The 24,614-nt window shown below is 40.0% G+C and overlaps 1 protein-coding gene across 3 annotated transcripts in view; it reads left to right on the top strand.

Moving 5' to 3' along the window:
- COLEC11 (collectin subfamily member 11) overlaps positions 1 to 24,614 on the top strand; it is a 33,918-nt gene that overhangs the window by 3,251 nt on the left and 6,053 nt on the right. For all 3 annotated transcript variants that reach the window (XM_067544821.1, XM_067544818.1, XM_067544819.1), the window contains 3 exons: positions 6,421 to 6,576; positions 12,502 to 12,573; positions 24,223 to 24,294. In XM_067544821.1, coding sequence (XP_067400922.1) covers positions 6,447 to 6,576; positions 12,502 to 12,573; positions 24,223 to 24,294 — 274 coding nt within the window. In that variant the 5' untranslated portion in view covers positions 6,421 to 6,446. The remainder of the gene's footprint in view (positions 1 to 6,420; positions 6,577 to 12,501; positions 12,574 to 24,222; positions 24,295 to 24,614) is intronic.

The following is a 24,614-nucleotide window of genomic DNA, read 5'->3' as shown; positions in this document are numbered from 1 at the left end:
ATAGCTCTATCCTGATCTTGCTACAAGTAAAGAAACATACTTTATGCCAATTATAGCCAATATTTTCAAAAGCATTCACTGATGTGGGGATCCCTCACTATTTTGGTTCCTACAAATTAATGCATGGGGCTGAACTATTGCGGTCACATGTAATCATTTTTACAGGGTCTTGGCGTAACTGAGACAATGAGGGGACCTGATTTTCAGAAGTGTTGAGTACATATTATTGAACCCCATGGGAAGTTTGAGCACTCAGCATCATTGAAAATTAGATCCAGTGTGTCTCAAGATGGGCACCCAAAATCACAGACCACTTCTCAAAATCTTGCTGCATGTGCACAAGTACTAGGGATCTTGTTTTCTGACTGAGACCATGGTTACAATACTCTGTGGGAAATATTATGCAACATGTATAGCAATTGGTAACCAACAAGTAATGAGGAATGAAATAAAATAATACTTGTTTCTTTATATCACATAAAATCTTTACACCATCAGCACGCAGTAGAATACATTTTTCCTAATGTAGTTCCATTGACTTCAGTTGAAGTACACCAGGAATAAATTTGCCTATTGTTTTTAAATCATTATTTTCCCTGAGAAACTAGTCAACTTCTCCATGTAATGCAAGGGGAGCCATGTATCCACCCAGAACTAATATCCTGCTGAACCCTGTGTTGATGGAATAGCTTTGTTGAGGCAGAGTTAAATGTATCTCAATGGAGTAATCCATGATTTCCTATCAGTTAGGTGTTTAGCCTACCCAAACTTCACATCAGCTTAGATTTACTCTTTTGCCTTCTGGAACAAACCTTATGCTTCTTCAGCAGCAGAGTCCAAAGTGTTCTATTTCTGACACAACCTTTTCCCCCAATTCTTGCATTGTAGAGTTTACAGTTTGTTAATGGAATATACAGTTGGTTAATGTCACCAACAGTTATGTTCCCCATTTATAGAAATCTGTAGCATTGACATTTAGATATATTTTTTCATGTCTCTAGTTTTGTCTTCACAACCCATCACACTAACCTTTAAGTCAACCCTTAGCGTTTAACTTTCAAGCATAACAATGTATGAAAATGCTCCATCCACCATCATTTAAACAATTTTATTAGTTAATCTTTTTCAATACTCTAACACTAGTTGCTTGTTTTCCCCTTTTAAAAATAATCACTATAAGAGACAGGTGAGAATCAAAACACTGGATCTGAACACATCAAACTTTGGAGCTGAATCTAAACTTTGTATTTGGCCCCTATCTCTGTGGAGTGCATCAACCCAGATCCTTATATCTGAAATGCCTCCAAATCTTGGGAAATTTTAAATCCAGATCTATATTTGAACATTGTTTCAAAATCAGAATGCTTGAGCATGCTTTGGAGAACTGGATCTATGAGCCAGTAGCTATGACTAAGATGGCAAATTTGTTCACAGTTCTGCAAATTTTTTTCAGGTGTTGCAAGGCAGAGCACATTCATTATAATAGGAATTTCTGTAGGATTATGCAAACCCTAAATTCAAGAATATACAGGAACAGACAATCTTTTAGCTACCTTATTGTGTCCGTTAGTTCAGGCAGTGGACTCCAGTCAGCACAGATTTTATTTTAAGACTCTTAATTCTATGGCTGAAGTTGGGTAGACTTATTGGTGTCAGTTCCAAGGCTAATTTAAGGCAATTTGGGGCCACAGGCCCATCCTTACATGGAGGCCCCCAAGGACCAGCCCTTATACTGTGGCACTGTCCCCATGCTATGGCTTCATCCCTCTTTGGGGTGGTAGTTGCAGGGGCCATTTACACATGAACTGTCTAATGTGGTGGTTCAGGGGCCCATGACCATTTTTATTTAGGTTGGTTGGGGCCTCCTCCCCTCATCCTGAACCATAACTCCCTTTCTGTAGATGGGTGTCACCCATTCCAGAGGCAAGAAAACTCAGCTCCCACTCATTGAGGTGAGGAGTCTGTGAGTGGGAGCTCCATTTGACACCACCCAAGTAGAACCATGATGAAATGACATCAACACTCGCCCTTTGCTCTGGATTCCCTTTCTGGGGTGTTGATAGTGGAGTTACCCAAATAACCTCAGGTTTCAGCACAAACAACCCATTTAAGATGGGTGAGGGCAGTTTACACCTCTTAAATTATTTTAGGCTATCTGCAGAGTCAGGAAGACATCACTGCCTCAGTTATATTTAGGTCACATTTCCAAGCCTTTCCTCACAGTCATGGAGGATAGAATGAAACTTAGATTCTGATATCACTTGACTTCAAGAATATACAGGAACAGACAACCTTTTAGCTATCTTATTGTATCTGTTGGTTCAGATGTTGACTCCAGTCACTAAAGATGTGGCGTACAAAGTGCCTTAATATGGCTTCTGGCCAATTCGACAATGTTTTTGTAGGCATCTCTGCTATTGAAGGTCTCTGCCTCTATGGTTTTCTAATGCTCTCTCAATGATCTGTTATTTAGAAACTTGACTTAATAAAAATGTTCTCAGTGGCTGAGGCAGTTTCTCTAAAGTTTCATGGGTCATAAAAGCTCCTCTAAAATTGTTGTGTTTGCTTTCCTGATTGTATTGCTTGGTTTCTTTCTAACTTTTCTATTCCCATTATGCTCCAGCCAATCACATTATTCCACAACACCATGTTTAAATCTTTCACTTATGTAAAGTTTTCCTAACTACTGTTTTCTTTTTTGGGGGTGAGGGGTGGGGAAGGTGGTAGCAGGAAGGGAATGGAATGGAATTATTTTTTTAAGTGATTAAAAATAAGAGGTTTAGGAAACATGACTAATGAGGAAAGGTTGAAAGAACTGAGCATGTTTAATCTAGGGAAGAGAAGGCTGAGAAGGGACATAACAGTCTTCAAATATGCAAAAGGTGGCTATAGAACATATAAATGTCCAAATTTGGTCAGACCAATGGTCCATCTAGCCCAATGTACTGTTTTTTGACAGTGACTGGTACCAGATACTTCAGAGGGAATGAATCGAACAGGGCAATTATTGAGTGATCCATCCCCTATCATCCAGTCCCACCTGGAGTCAGAGGTTTAGCGACACCCAGAGCATAGGGTTGTGTACCTTACCATCTTGTCTAATAGCAATTGATAGACTTATCCTCCAGGAAGTTATCTAATTCTTTTTTGGCCACAGTTATACTTTTGGCCTTCACAACATCCCCTGGCAATGAGTTCCACAAGTTAGCTGTGTTGTGTGAAAAAGTATTTCCTTATGTTTGTTTTAAACCTGTTGTCTATTAATTTCATTGGGTGACCCCCTGGTTATTTGTTCTGTGAAGGGGTAAATAACACTTATTTTATCTACAACATTCATGATTTTATAGACCTCTATTATATCCCTCCTTAGTCAGCTCTTTTTCTAAGTGGAACTGCTCCAGTCTTTTTTTAATTTCTCCTCATATGGAAGTTGTTTCATACCCATAATAGTTTTTGTTGCCCTTCTCTCTATTTTTTCCAATTTTAATATATATTTTTGAGATAGAGCAAGTAGAACCACATGCAGTTATCGAGGCGTGGGTACACCATGGATTTACAAAGTGGCATTATGATGTTTTCTCCCTTATTATCTGTCCCTTTCCTAATGATTCCTAACATTCTGTTAGTTTTCTGAAAACACTTGTTCAGTGAGCAGCAGCCGTCAAAAAAAGCTATCTGTGATGACTCCAAGATCTCTTTCTTGAGTGGGGACAGCTAATTTGGACTACATTATTTTGTATGTATAGCTGAAATTATGTTTTCCAATGTGCATTGCTTTGCACATCGACATTGAATGCCATCTGCCATTTTGTTTCCTAGTCACCCAGTTTTGAGAGATCCCTTTATAACTTCACAGTCAGCTTTGGGCTTAACTATCTTGAATAATTTTGTATCATCTGCAAATTTTGCCACCTCACTGTTTACGTCTTTTTCCAGATCATGGATGAATATATTGAACAGTCCTTGGGAGACCCAGCTATTTATCTCTCTCCATTCTGAAAACTGATCATTTATTCCTACCCTTTGCTTCCTATCTTTTAACCAGTTACCGTTACAGGAGAGGAACTTCCCTTTTATCCCATGACCGCTTACTTTGCTTAAGAGCCTTTGGTAAGGGACCTTGTCAATGGCTTTCTGAAAGTCTAAGGACACGATATTTACTGGATCACCCTTGTCCACATGTTCACCCCTCAAAGAATTCTAATAGAGTGGTGTGGCATGATTACCCTTTAAAAAAGCTGTGTTGACTCTTCCCCAACGTCCTGTGTTTATCTATGTGTCTGATAATGCTGTTCTTTACTATAGTTTCAACCAATTTCCCTGGTGCTGAAATTAGGCTTACCAGCCTGTAATTGTCAAGATCACCTCTGGAGCCTTTTTTAAAAATCGATATTACATTAGCTGTCCAACAGTCATCTGGTACAGAGGCTGATTTAAGCAATAGGTTATATATCACAGTTCTGCAATTTCACATTTGAGTTCCTTCAGAACTTGTGGGTGGACACCTTCTGGTTCTGGTGACTTATTACTGTTTAATTTATCAATTAGTTCCAAAATCTCCTCTGTTGAAATCTCAATCTGGGGCAGTTCCTCAAATTTGTCATGTAAAACAAATGGTCTGGTGTGGAATCTCCCTCACATCCTCTGCAGTGAAGATTGATGCAATGAATTCATTTAGCTTCTCTTCAATGGCCTCGTCTTCCTTGAGTGCTCCCTGACTGCTCACCTCTCCCAGCATATGGTAACCCCTGCAGGAGAATATGGGGACCCTTTTGTGCCGTTATTCCTCTGTGTGGAAGCGTACCCAGAATGACATCTTAGCCGTTAACATTGTGAGGGAATTCAGACTTTATGCTCATTCAATATTTAGCCTTGCTGCCGAGGTTCCCAGCAAATATGCCAATTCTGATGGTGGGGTTTGTAATGTGGAATGCATCTCTAACTGGATTGAGGCCACCTGCTTATTTCACACTGGCTACTGAATACAGCAATCAAATGTCAGGGACTTTCAATTACGACCACACTAGGCTAGATTTAAATTGATGGCATGTGGTGAAAGACTTCATGTCCCATTACTGATCCTTGAGCTACCCCCAGGATAACTGATATCAATTAGTTCAGTCTAGCTATAACCCTGCACACAGCTGTGCAGTTGCTACACAGAAGAACATACAATGGTGACAGACATCATCTCCATAACTTGAAGCTTTGATCTGTTTTTCATTTTCTCCCCACCCCTGCTACTACAGAGTGCTAGTGAAAGGAAGAAATCAGAAGGACTGTGATAATTCTTTTCTTTCCTAAAAGACCATTTTTGCTTTTGTAGATCAGCTTTTGGTGATTTATTTAATCAAACTATATATCTGGGCAATTTCTTTTCCCAAGAGGTCTCTCTATAGCATAACAGTATGAAGCCAGTTTCACTGACAGATTTGTAAGAGGCTGTGATTTCAATAAGCTAAGGGCTTGTACACACTATGCCTTATGTCAGTATAACTTATGTCGCTCAGGGGTATGAGTAAGCCTTTCCTCTGGGTGACATAAGTTACACTGACCTAACTGCCAGTGTAGACAGCGCTATGTCAGTGGGAGAGCTTCTCATGGAGGTGGTTTTATTATGCTGATGGAGGAGCTCTCTCCTGTTGGCATAGAGGATCTTCACCAGACGCGCTACAGCATTAATGCAGCTGTGCCACTGTAGCACTTCTAGTGTAGACTAGCCCTCAGTCTCTTTTCAAAGTTGTTATTCAACTTGCTCAGATGTAGAAGACCTTCTGATTTATTAAAGACTTTGGTGTATTTTCACAGCATGATGCAATTGAAGATTTATTTCGAGGATGACCTAGATAAGGGCTCTTGTATCAAATATTATAGAGATACCAGTGACAGCTATCAGAGCTGTGAAAGGTAAAATTCAAGGCTATTTGGTTAGTTCTCATCCTCTGCTTACTTGATTCCTTAGTGCAGTATGCATTCTCCTATCCTGGGATGTCAGCTTAGACATTTGTATCTTTCCATGTAAATCTCTGATACGTTTCCTCATTCGACATTGATGGTAACCCCACCTTTACGGGGCATCTTTTCCGTTGACAGATATGGAAAACAGGAAATAAGTCTTACCAATCAGTGGTCTTATTTTTTTTTGTTAACAGATGGGAATTTTACTCAGAATCCCACCCTTTTTTACCTAATTTGCTTTCTGAATTTTACCTCAACCAGTGTAGTCTTAAAAGGAATTGCTGAATGTCCATAAAACCCTATTGCACTATACAATGTATACAATCTGTGCATATTCTTTTCATGCTATTTAGGCTATAGTATGCACAAATGCGCTCCATTCATGGTACCACACTGCATGCTCTCAGGAACTATTAGAAGTCTTTGGAATTCCTATGACTGTTTATTCATTCTTTTGTTTAGGAGTCAGTGACCTGCAAGCACTCATTATGAAGAGAGATCTGGTTTTTCTGGTGACTCTAATTAGCCTTGCCTTCCTGTCACTGTTAAGATCTGGATATCCTCAACATATTGCAGAAGAGTCCTGCTCTGTTCAGATTCTTGTTCCAGGCCTCAAAGGTAATGTTTGAGTCCCTCTCTCTGCCCACATAGTAATCCTTTTTCTTACAGGTTTATTGCACCAGTGACAAGTCATATGCAATTTCTAGCACGGACTAACATCTCTACAAGGTGTCTTATAATTGCTCTTTCCATAGTATGATTTATAATCATTTTCCAAACATGGCGAAACACAGTTTGTAACATGATTTTGTGTCCATTAAAACAACATGGTTACAAATTGCAGGCCTGATTCTGCAAAGTCCACTCATAAGGAAGAGCCTTTGCTTACTCATATGGGTTTTCCTGATGACTTCAATGGGTTTCTATTCATGAACAGTACTCAACGTACATAAAAGTTGCAGAATCAGGCTCTATGTTATGACTGTCTAGAGAACATTTTATATGCCTTTCTTGCCCCTTTGAGAGGGACTACTTGGAAGTAACCATTAACTCTATATTTGCTAAACTTAAGTACGCCTTTTTTTGTGGCAGACTCTGAGAATGCTGAACACCTTCAACTTCCGTTGACTTAAATGCTCAATGCCTCTCAATTTGGCAATGTATAATTATGAAAATAAAGCTGCTCATTATTTGCTCTATATTTTGGCCAAGAGTATTGCCTGATACAGACGGTATGACAGAATATTGGTCTCTTCATGTAAAGGAATACCTTAGCATCAATACTGTAAATAGCACAGCACTTCTACACTAATTGTTGTTCTGAAGTAATAGAATGCATTGGCAAGGCTATACATTATGATCTAAATTAGGGGAGTGTGCGAAATCTTGGCCTGGTTGAAGTCAATAGCAAAACTCTCATTGATTTCAATATGGCCAGGATTTTGCTGAGATGTATATAATAAGGATGTTATACCTGTGCCATTACCAATAAGTGCACATGGCAAGACATGCTGTGAGCTAAGGACCAGGAACAATTAACATATCATCAGCTGACAAACTTGTATAGTCTAAAAACTATATAGTTTGTCTACATATTAAACCTTACAGTTTTTCTTGTGGTTGTGCCCACTGTTGTCACAAATGTTGCCACTCATTTACGGTGGATGCCACCAGCATTAAGTTCAGTAATGAAAATCTTTATTTTTACTGTACAGCTGAGAAAATCTTTACTTTCAGAGCTTTCAGTTTGCTGCCCTGAGAAAAAAGGTAGAATTTTCTTTTCATAGGCTGGCCATTGAAGTCTTAACAATGTTGACATCCAAGATGGGGGCGAAAAGGTGAAATGTAGAGCAGCATTAGTCTGATGCATTCAGATAATCCATGATTTGACTGAGCCTTAATTTTTTCCATTCATCTGCCGTCTTTAGTATGGATATCACACAAATAACAGCATTATCAAATTTATCATTGCATTACCTAGAGATAGAGAAGAATTGTCAAGAGGTCCGAACACAGCATTGGGAACTAGGAACTTTAATCGTGGCTCTGATGTTGACTTTCTCTGATCTTGGGCAAGTTCCTTAGTCTTTTTCCCTTCATTTCCCTATTTTTATAATCAGGATAATACTATATACTATATAAACATACCCCACCTCACAGGAGTTTGGGAGGATTAATTAGTTAATCCTTATAAAGCACTTTGAAATGCTAAAATTTGCAATTATTACCATGTAGAACTTTCCCAGCAATAATTCTGGCTTCTTTTTTTTAATAAGGCAATCAGGAATAGAGCCATAAAACAACAAGGAAGCTTGAAAACGAGAATGCATTAGTGGTTTCACTCCACCTAATTAGAAATAGTCAGTGACATGGCAAAGGAGATTGATGTATAATTTCAGTGAAGCACAAAATGGCTTGCTAAGCTTAATGTAAAATCTCTAAAAAGCCTAAACTAACTGCCGGGGGACTGGCTGTCTCAGAGGATTGGTAATATGTAGAGCTTTTCATCTGTTGGTTCAAATCCAGCCCATGTCCGGAATGACCAAGGTTTCCTCTAAATTGAATATATGTATGGCCATATGCCCAAAACTCAGCTCCTGTGCAGAGTTGAATGCTGCTCACAAGCAACACTTAGAGTTGTCATAGCTTCTCCTCTCCTGAGCTGCCATTGATATCTGTAGCCACAGTGGAGCAAAGCATCTCACAATGGAACTCAACACAGCCAGCTGGGCTCTGACAGCCTTAGAAGGACGTCCCAGAAGTTCTTCTATCCCTGTTCCTTTCTGGGGGCTTGTCCCTGGAACTTGTCTGTCGTAGGTGTTGGGGAGAATGGGGAAGAAGAGAGGTTTATGGAGAACAGATGAAAGAGATGTTGGGGACCTGGGGAATTGGGATATTCTGGGAAGGGAAAGAGATTTCTAGGAGGGGGTAGAAATAAAGATAACAAGGGAGACTTAGGAATGGACAGAGATAGCATAGCATGCCAAATGGGCCTAGTGAGATGATGAAAGGGAAGGTGATGAGAGAGAGGGAGAGGCACAGAGAAGAGAGAGAGAGGGAGTGTGCATGTGTGTGTGTGTGTGTGTGTAAAAAGAAACATACAAAAGAAGAAGGAAAGAGAGGACCCAAAGGGAGAGAAAATGGGAAGTCGTAGAAGAAGAAAATAGAGAAAGAAAGAAAACTGGAATGGAAATAAGACTTGAAAAATAAAAAAGAAGGAAATAGGAAATTAAAAATAAAAAAGTCGCACACAGATTTACTTATTCATGTGCTTACATTTTAGGGTTTTTTTAAAAATATAAATCTAATGAAATAGACTGGATCACTTATCCTGGGACCTCGATAGGGCTGGGAAGAGGAAGGATACTGTGGTTCTGGGAGTCCACGTGGCACAGTGATGCATGATTTAGAAATTTAGAAGTATAAGATTAATAATTAGAAAAGCATGACAGTACATGAGAGAAGGAATGGAGGATTAAGACAAACTACGTTGTTCAATCAAATCTCTCCAAAAACACCACTTCTTCTGCCAGGCCCATAAGAAGTGAATTTATTATTATTACTATTATTATAGAGAAGAAATAATACAAAAACCGCAAAAATCCTTCTGAGTTATCCTTAGTTTTGGATTTGCCAATTTATCCTGTCTTCTATCTTTGAGACTATTAGCTCTTCAGAACAGAGACTGTTTTAATAGTCTCAATGATATGTTAAAAATAGTTGACATGAAATACATAAAAATAATTATAATCTATTTCCTGTTTATTCACCCAGTTAATAGATCTGCTCTCATATAAGGCATGCTAATAATGACAGAAAGTTATCATCAGCTAAATGGTTCTCAATAGCCTATGTGTTTATTATTACTATTATTATTATTATTTGTATTATGGTAGAGCCTAAAGACCCCAACTAAAATCTGCATCTCATTGTGCTAGGTACTGTACAAACATATAATGAGAGACTGCCCCTGCCCCAAAGAGCTTACGAGGCAAAGAAAAGAGACAAGGCAAGTGGGGAAAAAGGCAATATTATTGTCACCCTCTTACAGATGGTCAAACAAACAGAGGCTGGAACTGAACTCAGATATTCTAAGTCCTATTTTAGTGTCTTAACAAGTAAGACAAGCCTTCCTCCTTTTGGTGGTCTTAGTCTGCATCACAAAACCCACAACAGTCTTAGGTGCTGGCTGGCACAAGCAGTCTGAACAGACACCCAAGGACTGAATGGGCATACACACTGATGTATTCTTTCACCCCTAGAAATGGTCCCTCCAGGTCAAGACCACTGCAAGGAAACCTGCTGATGCCTCACTGTACCTATTCTGTGGATTAATTGAGGGAGGATTTCTACCTACAGGACTATCTGTTCTGCAACTTTCATGAGCGTTACATTTTAGATCATAAAGAGAGGAACATAGGAACTACCATATTGAATCAGATCCATGATCTAATCCAGTGTCCCGTCACCAACAGTGGCTAGTAACCAGATATTTCAGAAGAAGGTGCAAGAAACCCTGCAGTAAGGTGGGATAACATACTTCAGGGAAAATTTCCTTCTAACCCCCCAGTCAGGCATACAGTGTCAGTCTATTGCAGCATCAAGCTAGGAAAAAAAGGCAGGCAAGCCCAATGTCCTGAAGCAGGAGTGATCTACATTAGTGACTCCTGATGCGTGGCTTTCACTCTGGAGGGATTCATGAAGTAATAAGCTGTAATATTTTGCTCTGAGTCTCCAAGGAAAAAGGCTAGAAGGAAAACGCTATCAAGATTTATGTTTGGCAAGTAAAGAGCCTACAATCAGCTCACAGAGAGAAAAGATCGTAATATGGAGCCTGTGGGCCACTCAATGATAAAAAAACAGAAATTCTTTAATGTGCGAAAGACTAATAAAAGTCATACTAATGATACCATTTACTGTGAATTGTCAGAAGTATTTTCTCACGGAGATCCTGGGCTTTGACCACAGAAGCCTTGAAGACGTTAGTTGGACCTGCTCTCCTCATGAGGCACATGCAGCCTGGGAATTTTGACTGCAGCACTAGAATAAGGAGCAGAGGCCCAGGGAGACTGCTGATTTCAAATATTTGAGACTCCATTTTGTTCTAAGCAACCTTTCTTTTCTGTGCACTTCCCTCCCTTATGGTGGCTGTGGTTTGTGTTAGCGAACTCCACATGGCTACATGTGGACCATAAGCTTCATGTTGGCTACCCTGCTTTACATACAAGATACAGAATTATTGGAAAACTTATCGATATTCACATTCCTGGTTCCACAGAGTATGGTGGCACCAGCTTTCCCTTTAAATTTCAAGATGTCAATGCACTGATTCCCTCATTGTAGACATTGACATTGTTTTCTTTTATGTTCCTAGTGTTCTTCTCTTTCACAGAAGCTTTTGTTTTCTTAGCAGGGACTTTGTTAATTGCTCATCAAGATTCTTATTTGTTTAATTAGTACAGATATTTGAATTGTATTATAAGTAACAAAATATAATAGCAGATGTACAGAATAAACCGCTCATCCACAAATACCCAGTTAAAGAAAACAAGACCGTTTACATTTATGGAGGCTGCTATTTAAATATGAAAAGGATATATTTTATGCCTTGAGCTATTTGAACATGAATATAGTACTTAGGGGTTCAAACTAAAGAAATTAAGAGATACAGCAAATTATGGGGGATGAAGATGAAGGCATTTCCTCATATAGGCCCCATTCAGCAATCTATCACTACTCAGCAGAGCATTTAAGCATGCTTAATGAGACTTGAACATGTGTGTCAAGTTAAGCACGTGCTTACATGCTTTGCTGAAGAGAGATGGATTTCAGCATGTCTTTAAGTGCTTTGCTGAATTGGGATGTAATACAGTTGTGCAGCCTGGATGATATAAGTTTGATGGTGTTGATGTACTGCTGGGTGGACTAATCCTGCAGTGTCTACACATGTGAATAGTCTTATTGGTGTCAGATGAATAAAGGCTGCAGAATCAGGCCTTTTGTTTAGGCTCTGTTTGCACTACAAATTACTTCAGGATAACTTATGTTGCTTAAGGATGTGAATAATCCACACCCTAGAGCGAAGTAAGGTATACTGACCTAAGTGCTAGTGTAGACATAGCAACCACTTCTTGCGGAGGTAGAAGTTATTAAGACGATGGGAAAACTCTTTTCTCTCAGCTTAGAGTGTCTTCACCAGAAGCGCTACAATGCAGCTGCATTGGTGCAACTGTGCTGCTGTAAATGAAGTAGTGTAGACATAGCCTTAAGGGTCAGTTATGCATCCTTTGCCCTTAATGTAGGTATCCATGTGACTGATTAATAGGCTATGCTGTGTTCTTCATGCAACAAATGAAGGCTATCAAACAAAGTCAAAATCCTTCTGCTTTTTCCTTAATGTACATGTGACTTTTTTCCAATGGCAAAACAAAATGAAGTTCTTCCAACCATTTATTACTGATGGCAATTCAGACTGAGATGCCTACAGAAAGCGATGGTTCAATATGTTTTATTCTTTCTTCTTCCTTCCTTTTATATTAATAGGAGAGGCTGGAGAAAAGGGGGAGAAAGGTGTTCCAGGGCGGCCGGGGAGAGTTGGTCCTTCAGGAGAAAAAGGTAATTCGGTTAGAGAAGATGGATTAAGAAAGTTATTCTTGATCAAAAGTTTTCCTGGTGCATGATGAGAATCCTCTCTGTCTTTGCTAAGACTAAGGCTTCCCTGGCTATTTCCCTGTGGCCTATATACCCCTTTTGGAGGCTGTGGCTACCACTCTTTTGGTCAAAGAGAATCATTTTGGAACACATTAATGCTGTTTCTTGATTTGCCAGAGAGATCCCTGTTCAGAAAGACATTACTTTATGTGGCCTCTATGTTATTCTTAACTCTTGCTGCCTGGGTGATACCTGCTGCATATTAATGTGAAACATTAGTATTAGATCACTGAAAATGCAAATTCTAAGCCTGATTTTCAGACCCTGTTATCTACTTCTGTTTGCACACACATGTACATACACTTTTGGTGCATTAATGCCTGCAAATGCAATTATTAGAATTTGCACAGGCACGTTTTGACATTTGTTGTGTGACCTTGGGTGAGTTGCACACTTCCTGTGTCACAATGTAGCCATCTGTAAAATGAGTACACTAATACTTATGGTGAAGATCATTTAATTAAAGCTTACAAAGGACTTTGGGATCTTTGTCTTTAACCTCTTTATGTGCCTGATCTTGCACCATTGGGGTCCATGGATGTGTTGGATGACAGTGTCCTTCAGTTACTAAGTTATCATATAATTTTAAGCATATTTGTACCGAGGTTTATATTTAGTAATTCCTTTTTAAGGCACAGACATTAAGTGAAAGAGAGGAGCTTTCAATTTTTGGGTCCCCCAGTAGGGAAGACTGTCAGCCAAAATCTGTAAGGAAGTTAACATTGTTAATGTTTTATGTTCTGGTGCTATTTGAGTAAATGATGATTGACTTGACAGAGTGTGTGTGTGTGTAATTCCTTTGTAGTGTTTGCAGTGTTTTCTATTTATAGTATCACTTTGTGATCTCAAATATTTCTGTAATTCTTTTTGTGTCCTTTATCTATTTCATTTGTTGGGCAAGTTAATTCTAAGGTTCTGTAACTACTATCTTTGGATTTGTAAATGTTTAAAAATCAACGAGTACATAAATTAAATACATAAATGCTGTCCTCATATTTCTGGCCTGATCAGAAGGAGGAAGTCCTGGAAACCTTGTGAGAAAATCTCTACTCTTGTGATATTTGCAGCCCAATTTTGCAGAGCCAAAAGATTTGGATAGTTCAAATAAAAAATCATCATTTTGGATACTTGTCTAAAATGAACCCAAATGCTAAACTGTTTGATGTTTCCATGTCACTAGACATTGGTTAATTATAAACTCATGTTACTTTCCTTATTGCTTTTGGTTATTCTGCAAGTAGATTGCCATCTGTATAATATCAGCATTTTATAAAGCGTTGAGTAGGATTTCGATAAAAACAGGTCCATAGAACAATTATAATCAGTCATTCAAAGTAATTTAGACTATAGTATCACACTCTATGTAGGATAAGCTACAGGAAAATACTCTGTAGAAGAGATTCTATGACTGATGATTACATGTCATGATCCAATTTCTGTCTTTGAATGAATGTGGACTTCTCCCAATGAAGTTATGAAAATGCTGCATGCATATCTGAGGCAGAATTTAGTCTTAAATTATGGTCCAAGGGTGTATAATGTAGTAAAAAGGATTAGCCTTCCACTTGAGTTTAAATCCTGATGAAGGTTGCAAATGGAAATGAGTTAGGTGAACTCAGCTAAGTCTCCATTTGTGCCCATTGTGAAATGACTGTCCACCTCAACACAACTGACATTCTCTGTTCAGAAGATGGATTATTTGTCAGGAGTGATCTGAATGATTTGACAGAGCCATGAGCCTGTGTGTTAGGCCCAAACTTTCAGGAGCACAAACTCCTCACAACAATTTAAATAAGAAAAGATAACAAAGCAAATATCCCCAGATCAGTACAAATGCTCTCTCAATACAACCCCAGATAAACAGCCTAAAGCATTTAAAATAAGAATGGGTGTGGGGGAGAGGGGAGTAATGTTAGAAAGCACTGTCAAGTTAACTGGATTCTTAAAAATAAAAGTGGCTCTAAACAGCATTTTAATTTACTAAGAGCCTTACACAAACACTTAAAAACATACAGAATGTGTCTGAACTTTCTGTCATTACACTGCAAAGGTCTATAAGTTAGGTTTCCTCAAGATGTTGTGGAAGAGCTTGAACCTACAAGTACTGAGCTCTCACCCTGATCCAGGGAGGCGTGTTACCGCATGCTAATTGTTAAGCATGTGAATAATCTTATTAACATCACTGGAGTAGGTCAGCAGCTTGCAGGATCAAGGTATGAGAGAAGAGATAACAATATCTCAATAGATATTTTAATATTACCTACTGCTCATTAATATGCAATCTCCTACATTTCAGATTCAATATTCACATGACTCTACTGCTCCCTTAGGGGTGTTGCTGGCAGAATTTAGTACAAAAGCCCTGGTGAAAGATGTTTTGTGTAGACAATTATATATAAACACAAAGTCACTATCTGATTTAAAAATATCTTCCAATTCTACTTTAAAAACCATATATATTTTGACAAAATTGAGGCTGATGGATGTCTTCAATTTCCCCTCATGTTAGATGAAAGTTTATTTACCATAGCTTCATTGATACATTAGCACAGTAATTCAGTCTGCATTGTAAACCCCACTGAGAAGATGCTTTGCTTTCATTATTGTTTTGTTAGTTTTACTTTAAAGTGAAGAGAATATTAATAAGAAGAGCCAAAGTTTTAAACATATGTACTTAAGTTGTGTCCACAAAAGGTGCATATGTGTATGGTACAGACAGATAATTGATAATACAGTTTTATGTGTTTTGCATGTGCAACTGCATATTTGATATGCCTTTGCACCTCATAAAGCTATCTTGCTGACACAATTCAAATATGTCATACGTATTTGCCACAAAGGTTGTTGTGTAGAATTGTTGTATTTTAGAGACCATGATCAGTTTTAAGAGCTACTTTTATAACTACTATTATAACTCACCAGTTGCCACTTGCATGATTTATTATTATTATTTTATTATTGTTTATTCGTAGTGCCATACAATAATAATGGGTGATTTCAACTATCCTCATATTGACTGGGTAAATGTCACCTCAGGGCATAATACAGAGGTAAAATTTCTAAGTACCATAAATGACTGCTTCTTGGAGCAGCTAGTACTGGAACCCACATGGGGAGAGGCAATTCCTGATTTAGTTTTAAGTGGAGCACAGGATCTGGGCCAAGAGGTAACTATAGCTGAACTGTTCAATAACAGTGACCATAATGTAATTAAATTTAACATCCCTTATGGGGGGATAGTACCCAAAAAACCTGCCACCATCATAATGAACGTTAAACATGAGGATGCTTGTTAGGTGGAAATTAAAAAGAGCTGTCACAAGGTTTAAATGCCTGCAAGCAGCACAGGGACTATTTAAAAACACCATGATAGAAGCTCAGGTTAATGTATACCCCACATTAGAAGAGATAATAGGAGGACCAAAAGAATAACACAATGGCTAAACAGCAGAGTAATGGAAGCCATTTAAGGCAAAAAAGCATCTTTTAAATTTTGGAAGACAAACCCTACTGAGGATAAGAAGGTGCACGGACTTCAGCAGGTTAAGTGTAAAGGCATAAAAAGGCAGGCCAAGAAAGAATTTGAGAAGCAACTTGCTAAAGACTAAAGATTGTAAGAATTTTTTTAAGTACACCAGAATCAGGAAGCCTGCCAAACAGGCAGGGCCACTACATGACCATTGTGTTAAAGAAGCACTCAAGGAAGACAAGGTCATTGCAGAGAAAATAAAAATTTTTTTTTTGCATCAGTCTTCACTGCAGAGGATGTTGGGGAGATACCAAAATCAGAGCTATCCTTTCTGGGTGACATATCTGAAGTAGTGTCCCACGTTGATGTGTCAGTGGAAGAGGTTTCAGGACAAATTGATGAATTAAACAGTAATAAGTCACCAGGACCAGATGATAGATGTGTAGATGTGGTATACCTTGACTTTAATAAGACTTTTGATACTGTCTCGCATGACCTTCTCATAAGCAAACTAAGGAAATACAACCTAGATGCAGCTACTATAAGGTGGGTGTATAACTAATTGGAAAACCGTTCCCAGAGAGTAGTTATCAGTGGTTCACAGGCAAGTTGGAAGGGCATATTGAGTGGGGTCCCGTTGTTACCTAAAAACTTTGGACCCAAGAGACTCTATACTGGCCTGGGTATACTAATAAACTAATCCCAAGACTAACTTCTATAAGCAGGTAACCAAAAGTGGTCTGCCCTAGGAGATTTACAAGGGTTCACCAAGGCTTTCCATTTAAATCATTGGAAAACTCCCTAGACCTGCCTGCCTCGGTTTACCCTTGGGAGGACACGGATACAGCCCTCTGCTCAAAGGGTTGACACTCAGTAATTTCTTCAGAATCAAAATGTCTCTTTATTAAATACTAATTATAATACAATTGGATTTTAAATAAAAAATCAACACAATGTAACATATGAAATAAGCTGCTTAAGATCATTCAAGACATCATACAAACTATATAACCTAATGTGACGCAAAATCAAATATAACATAAAACATAAAATTGTAATACTCATAACACAATGTAACATTTCCTTAGCACATATTACAATGTTATGAGTACTTAATTGCGGCATGGCATAATAAACATGTAATGTTGCAACATATTACATAAAGAAATCCTGCATATATATATATAAAGCCTTAATACAGTGTTGTATTAGAATACCAGACTTATTACAATATAATATACAATTCCCTTCTACACATGCATACAGTGATATTACAATAACACACTTAATAATATTGCTACAAACTAACATTCTATGAGTGTTGATCAGGCAATCATAGAACGGGTGGGGCAAGGGTTACAGATCATTCAAACGCAAGCGTCCAGTGTTATTTACAATCAGACCCATACATTCCTTATATTTAGAAGAGTCATACTTACTCTCCTTCTTCTTGGTTAAATCCCTCTGTTTCGTCTTGGGTCTTTTTGCCCTGTCAATCTGCCATTGCTGCGTTCCGCTGTCACTGCTGATGTTGCTCTTAGATGGAAGGTGTTGTCAGTTGGTGTGCATGTGTGTTCTCTCCTTATGCTGTCCGAGCTCTGAGCAGATAGTTGGTTCATCAGATCTTGATAGTACTACTCAGAAAGACCACAGGCACAGTTCAGTGACAAAGGCACTCAGCCAAGTTTATAGCCCTCAAGGCACAGTCCTAGCATTCCATATGAGCCATAGGTACACTGGCACGAGTGCCAGTGGCAAGGAATGGCTCAGTCAACAGTGGGAATTTCTGCTGTCCCCTCAGCCACACAAAGGGTTAAGGAAAGGTACCTTGACATTTATAGACTGGGACAAACAACTTATGTACTACCTTACGTGTTTCATTACATCTGCTTGTAGTTCTCCTTGTATCTTGCTCCAGGTTTCTCAGGCAAAACATTCCTATTCATCACTTCTGTCAAATCCTTTTATCTGGTGGTAGGTCAGGATGTACTTCGGCTAATAATTTGAAGTGTGTTCAGACAAAAAACATACCTAGTATCTGTTGCTTCTTAGGAGTGCCTGTGATTTAGCAACACTAGCAATATCTTTGCCAAGATCATGTATTGGACAGTGAACTTGTAAGCATTTGCTTTAATATGAGGCCTGGCTTTGGTGACTATGGTTAAGGCCTCAGATCATACACCAGGACTAGTGCTCCAGGCTCTCTCTCTCTCTCTCCTACAGAAGGTAGTTAATGTAATGATTTTTACAGTACCTGGCAAATTGGTAGAAACTGTATCAAAGAACAGAGTTATCAGACATATAGATAAACATGATTTGTTGGGGAAAAGTCAATATGGCTTTTGTAAAGGGAAATCATGCCTCAATCTATTAGAATTTTCTGAGGCAGTCAACGGGGTACATGGATCAGTGTGCACGTCTCACTCCTCATTAGTATTTGTCCTGAGCAGGACCTTCAAGAAGATCACTTGGACTTTCCTCTTCTTCAGCTCCCTCCCAAGATCCTGAAGTCTATCATCTGTGTAGTTCCATGTGATGCTTAGTCATTAGTTCCAAAGTGTATCATCACCAGTGGAGAATTGCAGACAACTTCCTGATCCTGTCCAAAATTGTAATTTGTTCACTCCGGGGATACAGCATGTGGACCGCATTCCCTCCCGACTTCCACCCCTGCAACTTCCTCATGCCTCTTTTGGCATTTCTGTGGTCTGCTAGAATGGACTCCATAGATAGTCCCCAAACCATAGTTTGATAACCAATGATGCAAAAGAATCTCTCTTTAAATTGGCTACTACATAGGAAGAAATAATCATATGAAGAGAGGCTATCCCATGGGTAAATTAAATGGTTCTTTTTCGAGTGCTTGCCCATGTCGATTCCATTCTAGATGTGTGCGCTTCTGTGCATGGTAGCTGGAGTTTTTTCCCCTTTAGCAGTATCCTTAGAGCCAGCTCTTGTGCCGTGCTTATGGTGTGATATATGAGGTGCCACTGGCCCTGTTTCCCCTCAGTTCCTTCTTTCCATCTGTGACAGTTGCTGGAACCCAGATCTCTCTTGTGATTACAAGTACTCAGTTAGCCTTTAGCAGTTCAAGTTTTTCAAGTGTTGAGTTTTGTTAATGTAGTTAGCAGTTAGTAGTTAGTTTAGTGTCCCGTTTAGGACTTTACACTGTAGCGGGGCATGTCCTGTTCCCCAGGGTTCAAGCCCTGTGCGACTTGCACCAAGCCCTTCCCATTCAGCAACCCCCAAGACAGCTGCCTGAAGTGTTTAGGGGAAGAGCACACAAAAGACAAACGTAAAATCTGTAAGGGCTTCAGACCCCGGACAACAAAGGACAGGGAGATCCGGCTGAAAGCCCTGCTTATGGAGGCAGAGCAGAGACCAGCCTCCGAACCCTCCCACACCAACTCAGTACCAAGCACATCAGCCTCAGTATAAAGTGCCCTGCCAGCACCGAGCTCTTCATGGCTCTGCTCCTCATCTCTGTTTCCAAAGAGGAGTCAGAAGAAACAGCGTGCCGAGAGGGGAGTTTCCTGGTGCTGAAGAAATCAAAAAAGGGGGCACCGGGCACAGGATCCTTGCTGGGCCAGCGGCCTGAGCTGAGACACCATAGTCAGGGGTCTCTGTCTACGGCAGTCTCCCTGAGGGAGCCACCCCTGATTCCAACGGGCGTAAGGAGGCCCCTCCAGTTGAACATGCCATCGACGCTGGAGGCATTTCAGGCTGCAAGGGACCTGATGGCCCTACCTCTGCTGCCAACCCCATCAACACCTCTAATTCACAGAGTCCTGCTGAAAATCAAGAAGGACAAGGCAGACGTGATCTTAATAGCTCACGCTTGGCTGAGACAACATTGGTTCAGCACATTGCTGGAGTTCTCAACTGCCCCCCCGCTAGAACTGTCCCATTGGCCAGATCTGTTGTTGCAGAACAATGGCCAGCTCTTACACCCGGATCTAGTATCCCTCCACCTGACAGCATGGAGGCTGAATGGTTAAATACTGACGAGAAGGCATGCTCATCTCAGGTCCAGCAGGTTCTGATGGGCAGCAGGAAACCCTCTACCAGGACATCCTACTTTGCTAAATGGAAGAGGTTTTCCTGCTGGGCAGTGGATTGGAATATCCCACCCCTGCAGGCCTCAGTACAATCTGTTCTGGACTAATCAAGGGACAAGGCCAAATGATCTCATCAATAAGAGTTCACCTTGCAGCCATTTCAGCATTTCACCTGCTGATCCAAGGAAGGTGGTGTTTTCCCACTATATGATGGCCAGATTCCTCGAAGGTCTGGAAAGACTTTACCTCCAGGTCCAGGACCTGTTACCTCCATGGGATGTGAACTTAGTTTTGTGGACACTAATGAGCCCCTTTTGAGCCCCTAGCGACTTGCTCCTTATCGCTTCTCTCTTGTAAAATGGCCTTCCTGGTGACTATCACGTCGGCATGTAATGTCTCTGAGACAAGAAAGCTCGCCTCGAGACCACCATACATGATTTTCTATAAGGATAAGGTACAGCTGCAGCCACATCCAGCTTTCCTGCCCATAATAATATCCCAATTTCACAACAACCATATTCCTGCCAGTATTCTATCCTAAACTGCATAATTCCAGTGAGGAGCGTATATGGTATACTCTAGATGTTAGGCAGGCACTAGCCTTCTACATTGAAAAGACCAAACCCTTTCACAGAACCACGCAACTCTCCGTTGTGCTGGCAGAAAGGATGAGGGGGACTACCTGTCTCCTCTCAGAGGATCTCCTCACGGATTTCTTTCTGCATCGGGCTCTGCTATGAGCAGATGAACTTATCTCCATTTGAGATTGTCACAGCTCATTCCACCAGGGCACAAGCCTTGTCAGCAGCTTTCCTGGTACAAGACATCTGTAAAGCTGCTACCTGGACCTCGGTCCATATGTTTACATCCCATTACACCATCTTCCAGCAGACTCAGGATGATGCCAGCTTAGGGAGGGCAGTGCTACAGATGGCACATCTATGAACTCCAAGCCTGCCTCCAAGGGTACGGCTGGTAAGTCACCTAGAATGGAATTGACATGAGCAAGCACTCGAAGAAGAAAATACAGTTACTTACCTTTGTAACTGTTGTTCTTCGAGATGTATTGCTTATGTCCATTCCATGACCTGCCCTCCGTCCCTGTCATCGGCGTTGACGGCAAGAAGGAACTGAGGTGATACAGGGCTAACAGTGCCTCATATACTGTAGCATAAATGCGGGGCTCCAGAGGATGCCAGAGCTGGCCCTACAGACACTACTAAGGGGGAAAACATTCCGGCTACCATGCACATGGGCACGCAAACACCTAAAATGGAAAGTCATTGGACATACGACTTGCCATTCTGAATCAGGCCAGCTAGCCAGTAGAGAATAGTAGAGAATAGCCCATCAGTTCAGATGTCCTTTTAGACAGCAACCAACACCAGATGCATCTGAGGAAGATGGAAACTGAGCTTCCTACCCCCAGCATAATGCATCTACTGGTAGCTAGTTGTGTGAAACTTCCACCCAGGGTAAGAAGGAGATTTTTTCTTGACCCTGCGGTTTTTGCCCAGAAGCATGATATTTGATTGTCCTTATCTTCAAATTATATTTTTAGTCTTAAAATTATCTAGCCTTTTAAAAAAACATTCCAGCCAAAGTATGTGACTGTGATCTGCAGCAAAGAATTCCACAGGTTGACAATACATTGGGCCAAATCCTCAGCTAGTGTAAATTGTCATAGCTCCAGTGACTTCAACTAAGCTATGACATAAACTGAGGATACATAAGCTGAGGATCTGGTCGATTGTGTATAATAATATTTCCTTGATTTTTTTCTCATTGAATGAATGGTTTTTTCATTGTGGGAAAATACATAAAATATGTTGCACAGTGGATTTCCACTGAGAACAAGACCACATAGGATTTTTAGCGGAAACAGTTGTAATCTAACTGCTTAAGGAAATGCTGGGCTAGATTGTCTCCCCTTCTCTGATTCCCTTATGCCAGACTCATTGGGCAAAGGGGACTGAAAGCTCATGGAGCTCCTTAACTGGTGTACAGCTGGGGAAGCCAGCTGCTGCAACATCCCCTGTGCAGTCCCTAGTATAGAGGGCTTACTGGCACGAGCAGGGCATATGGCCAGATTGCATTGTGCTCTGGCATGCCTGGCTTGGATGCCCATGGGGGCATAGCCAGCTGGCATATACTCAGCAGTAGGATCAGGGTGCTCTTTTGAACCCCTCTTCCCTCCACCAGGCCTGATGGAAGGATGTGCAGTAAAAAAATCAAGGCTACTCCCTTTTAATGTTCTTTACAAGTCAGGACTGGGACATTTCCTGAAAAGCCTACTTGAAACAAGTCAGCTGACATAGCAGGTATTCACCAGGTTCAGATTATCCTCCCAGAAGGTTAAGGATCTTGTTGGTTTCAGAGATATTATACTACATGCAAAGAGCAACTTCCAACTCAGACAAGCTAAGTATAGCATGTATATATCAACTTGGATTTGCTTAAAAGAGCTATGGCTACTGACCAGGGGTGGCCTGGTTTAAGCCAAAGCTTCAGTAATGTGCAGGAGGGCGGTGCCTATGCTAGTAAAATAACCAGTGCTCAGCAATGGTTGTCAGACACTGGTCCCACCAGTGCTGAAAACCTTTTGGCTGTTAGTGTAGACAGGGCAAAACCATTTTTAGTATTCATTACAGAAAGCATTCTAGACACTGGGTAGCAGGAGAACTCTCTCATGCTTTTGAATAGTAGGTTTTGAAGTCTGTTGACACTGTCTATACCAACAGGATAATGATTTATCATATTGGTTGAGGACTGTGAAGGGGAAGAGCCACACCTGATACTTATTGGCTCGCTTTCCTAGCTTAGACACACATGGTGGATTACATTCCCCTTTTGACTAGTGATGGTGGAATGTGGCCATTGATTCCAGCCACTGGAAGGGAACATCACTAATTGATTAAATCTTCTTTTAGTGATAAATGACATGACAGATACCCTCTGGGGAAGAGTTCAGATAAATGATACCAGGACCCACTCTATAGTGATTCATTAGTCAGATAACAGTGGTTTCTATTCTTCAGCTCACTTTGTGTGATTTGCAATGCCTCTTCCAATGCACCTGTTTTCCATGAGTCATCTGAATATTCTGTTTATATGGTACAGGAAAGTACAACTGAGAAAAAGTCAGATGAAGAAAATGAATCAAACATTTTTCTGTGTATACATAATGGAAAGCTTGGACAAACACTGAAAGGAGAAGAGGGCAAATTAATGCTATCCTGTTGACAATTTATGTCAGCTTTTGTAATGTGCATGTTTATCCTTTTTTCATTAAAAATTTCTGAGGAAGATGGTTTTCAAGTGGCTCATTTACCACAACTCCACTTTAAAATACTGCATGGTATCTTCATTAAAATTAATAACACTTTACATTCGTGATGTGAATTACTCAGACTCGTGTGTGTGTGATCTAGCGGGCAAATATACGGCTTTCACCACTTCTCATTAGGATACTCTTGAGATGTCTAGAGTTTAGAGAAAAGAATGAGTATGCAACTGCCTTTCACTGAACTTACAGGACACAAAGACTAAATTCTGCTCTCAGTTACTCTGGTGCTACTTCATTAGATGAATCGGCTCATTATGCCTGGAGATTTTTAAATCTCTTAAATTCCATAATAGATTTAGCCTCTTAGTCCACAAGTTTTTCTGGAATTTCCCCTTATTTTCCGCAATATTTTGGCATGATAAGCTATCTGAACTGAGTCACACAAAGCCTTTTTTTATGGCTCTCAGACAAATTCTATTTTCATTTACACCTGTGCAGTTAAGTGCACTGCAAAGATTAAATATGCTTTCTGTGATATTTATGTAGCATGCCATGGATGAGGAAAGAGCTGGACTCCTAGAATTTAACAAATCTTGGTGATCAATTACTATAATTGCAAAGAAAATTTGCTACAACATTTTTTGCTGCTTGCCATTGAAAATGATCCTGGAATGCTGCTGGTGGTCTGAATAAAGCAGAGTGTTTTTAACTTGTGTCTTTAATCTTTTTGTTATGTTTAGGAGAAATAGGGGACAAAGGACAAAAGGGCAGTATGGGTCGACATGGAAAAATTGGTCCCATCGGGTCAAAAGGTATATTTGATTCTATCTTTTTTTCTCCCATGGTGTCTCCATGGCAATCCATGGCTGTTTATCTTTGAGATGAGTCCCATTCTTACGTAAAACTACTCAGATCATCTCAAGGTTTACCACAATAGATAGCAAGTCCTATAATTAAATCACAATCTAATCAATCAAATTAAGGAAATCTCTGAACTAGTTACTTTATAACCTGACACATATCAGGATCAAGATGTCACAGAAACCTGATTTATGGGTAGATGAAAGAGTTTTTAAATTATATCAACCTCCAAGTGTAGATATTTAAAGGGGAATGGATGGGAAGTAGATGT

The sequence above is a fragment of the Emydura macquarii genome, unplaced genomic scaffold (assembly GCF_026122565.2).
Source record: "Emydura macquarii macquarii isolate MOO-44397 ecotype Brisbane River unplaced genomic scaffold, CSIRO-AGI_Emac_v2 contig_1027, whole genome shotgun sequence".
NCBI classification, from domain to species: domain Eukaryota; kingdom Metazoa; phylum Chordata; order Testudines; family Chelidae; genus Emydura; species Emydura macquarii.
The sequence above is the reverse complement of the archived record's forward strand: the minus strand, read 5'-3'. Positions and strand labels throughout refer to the sequence as shown.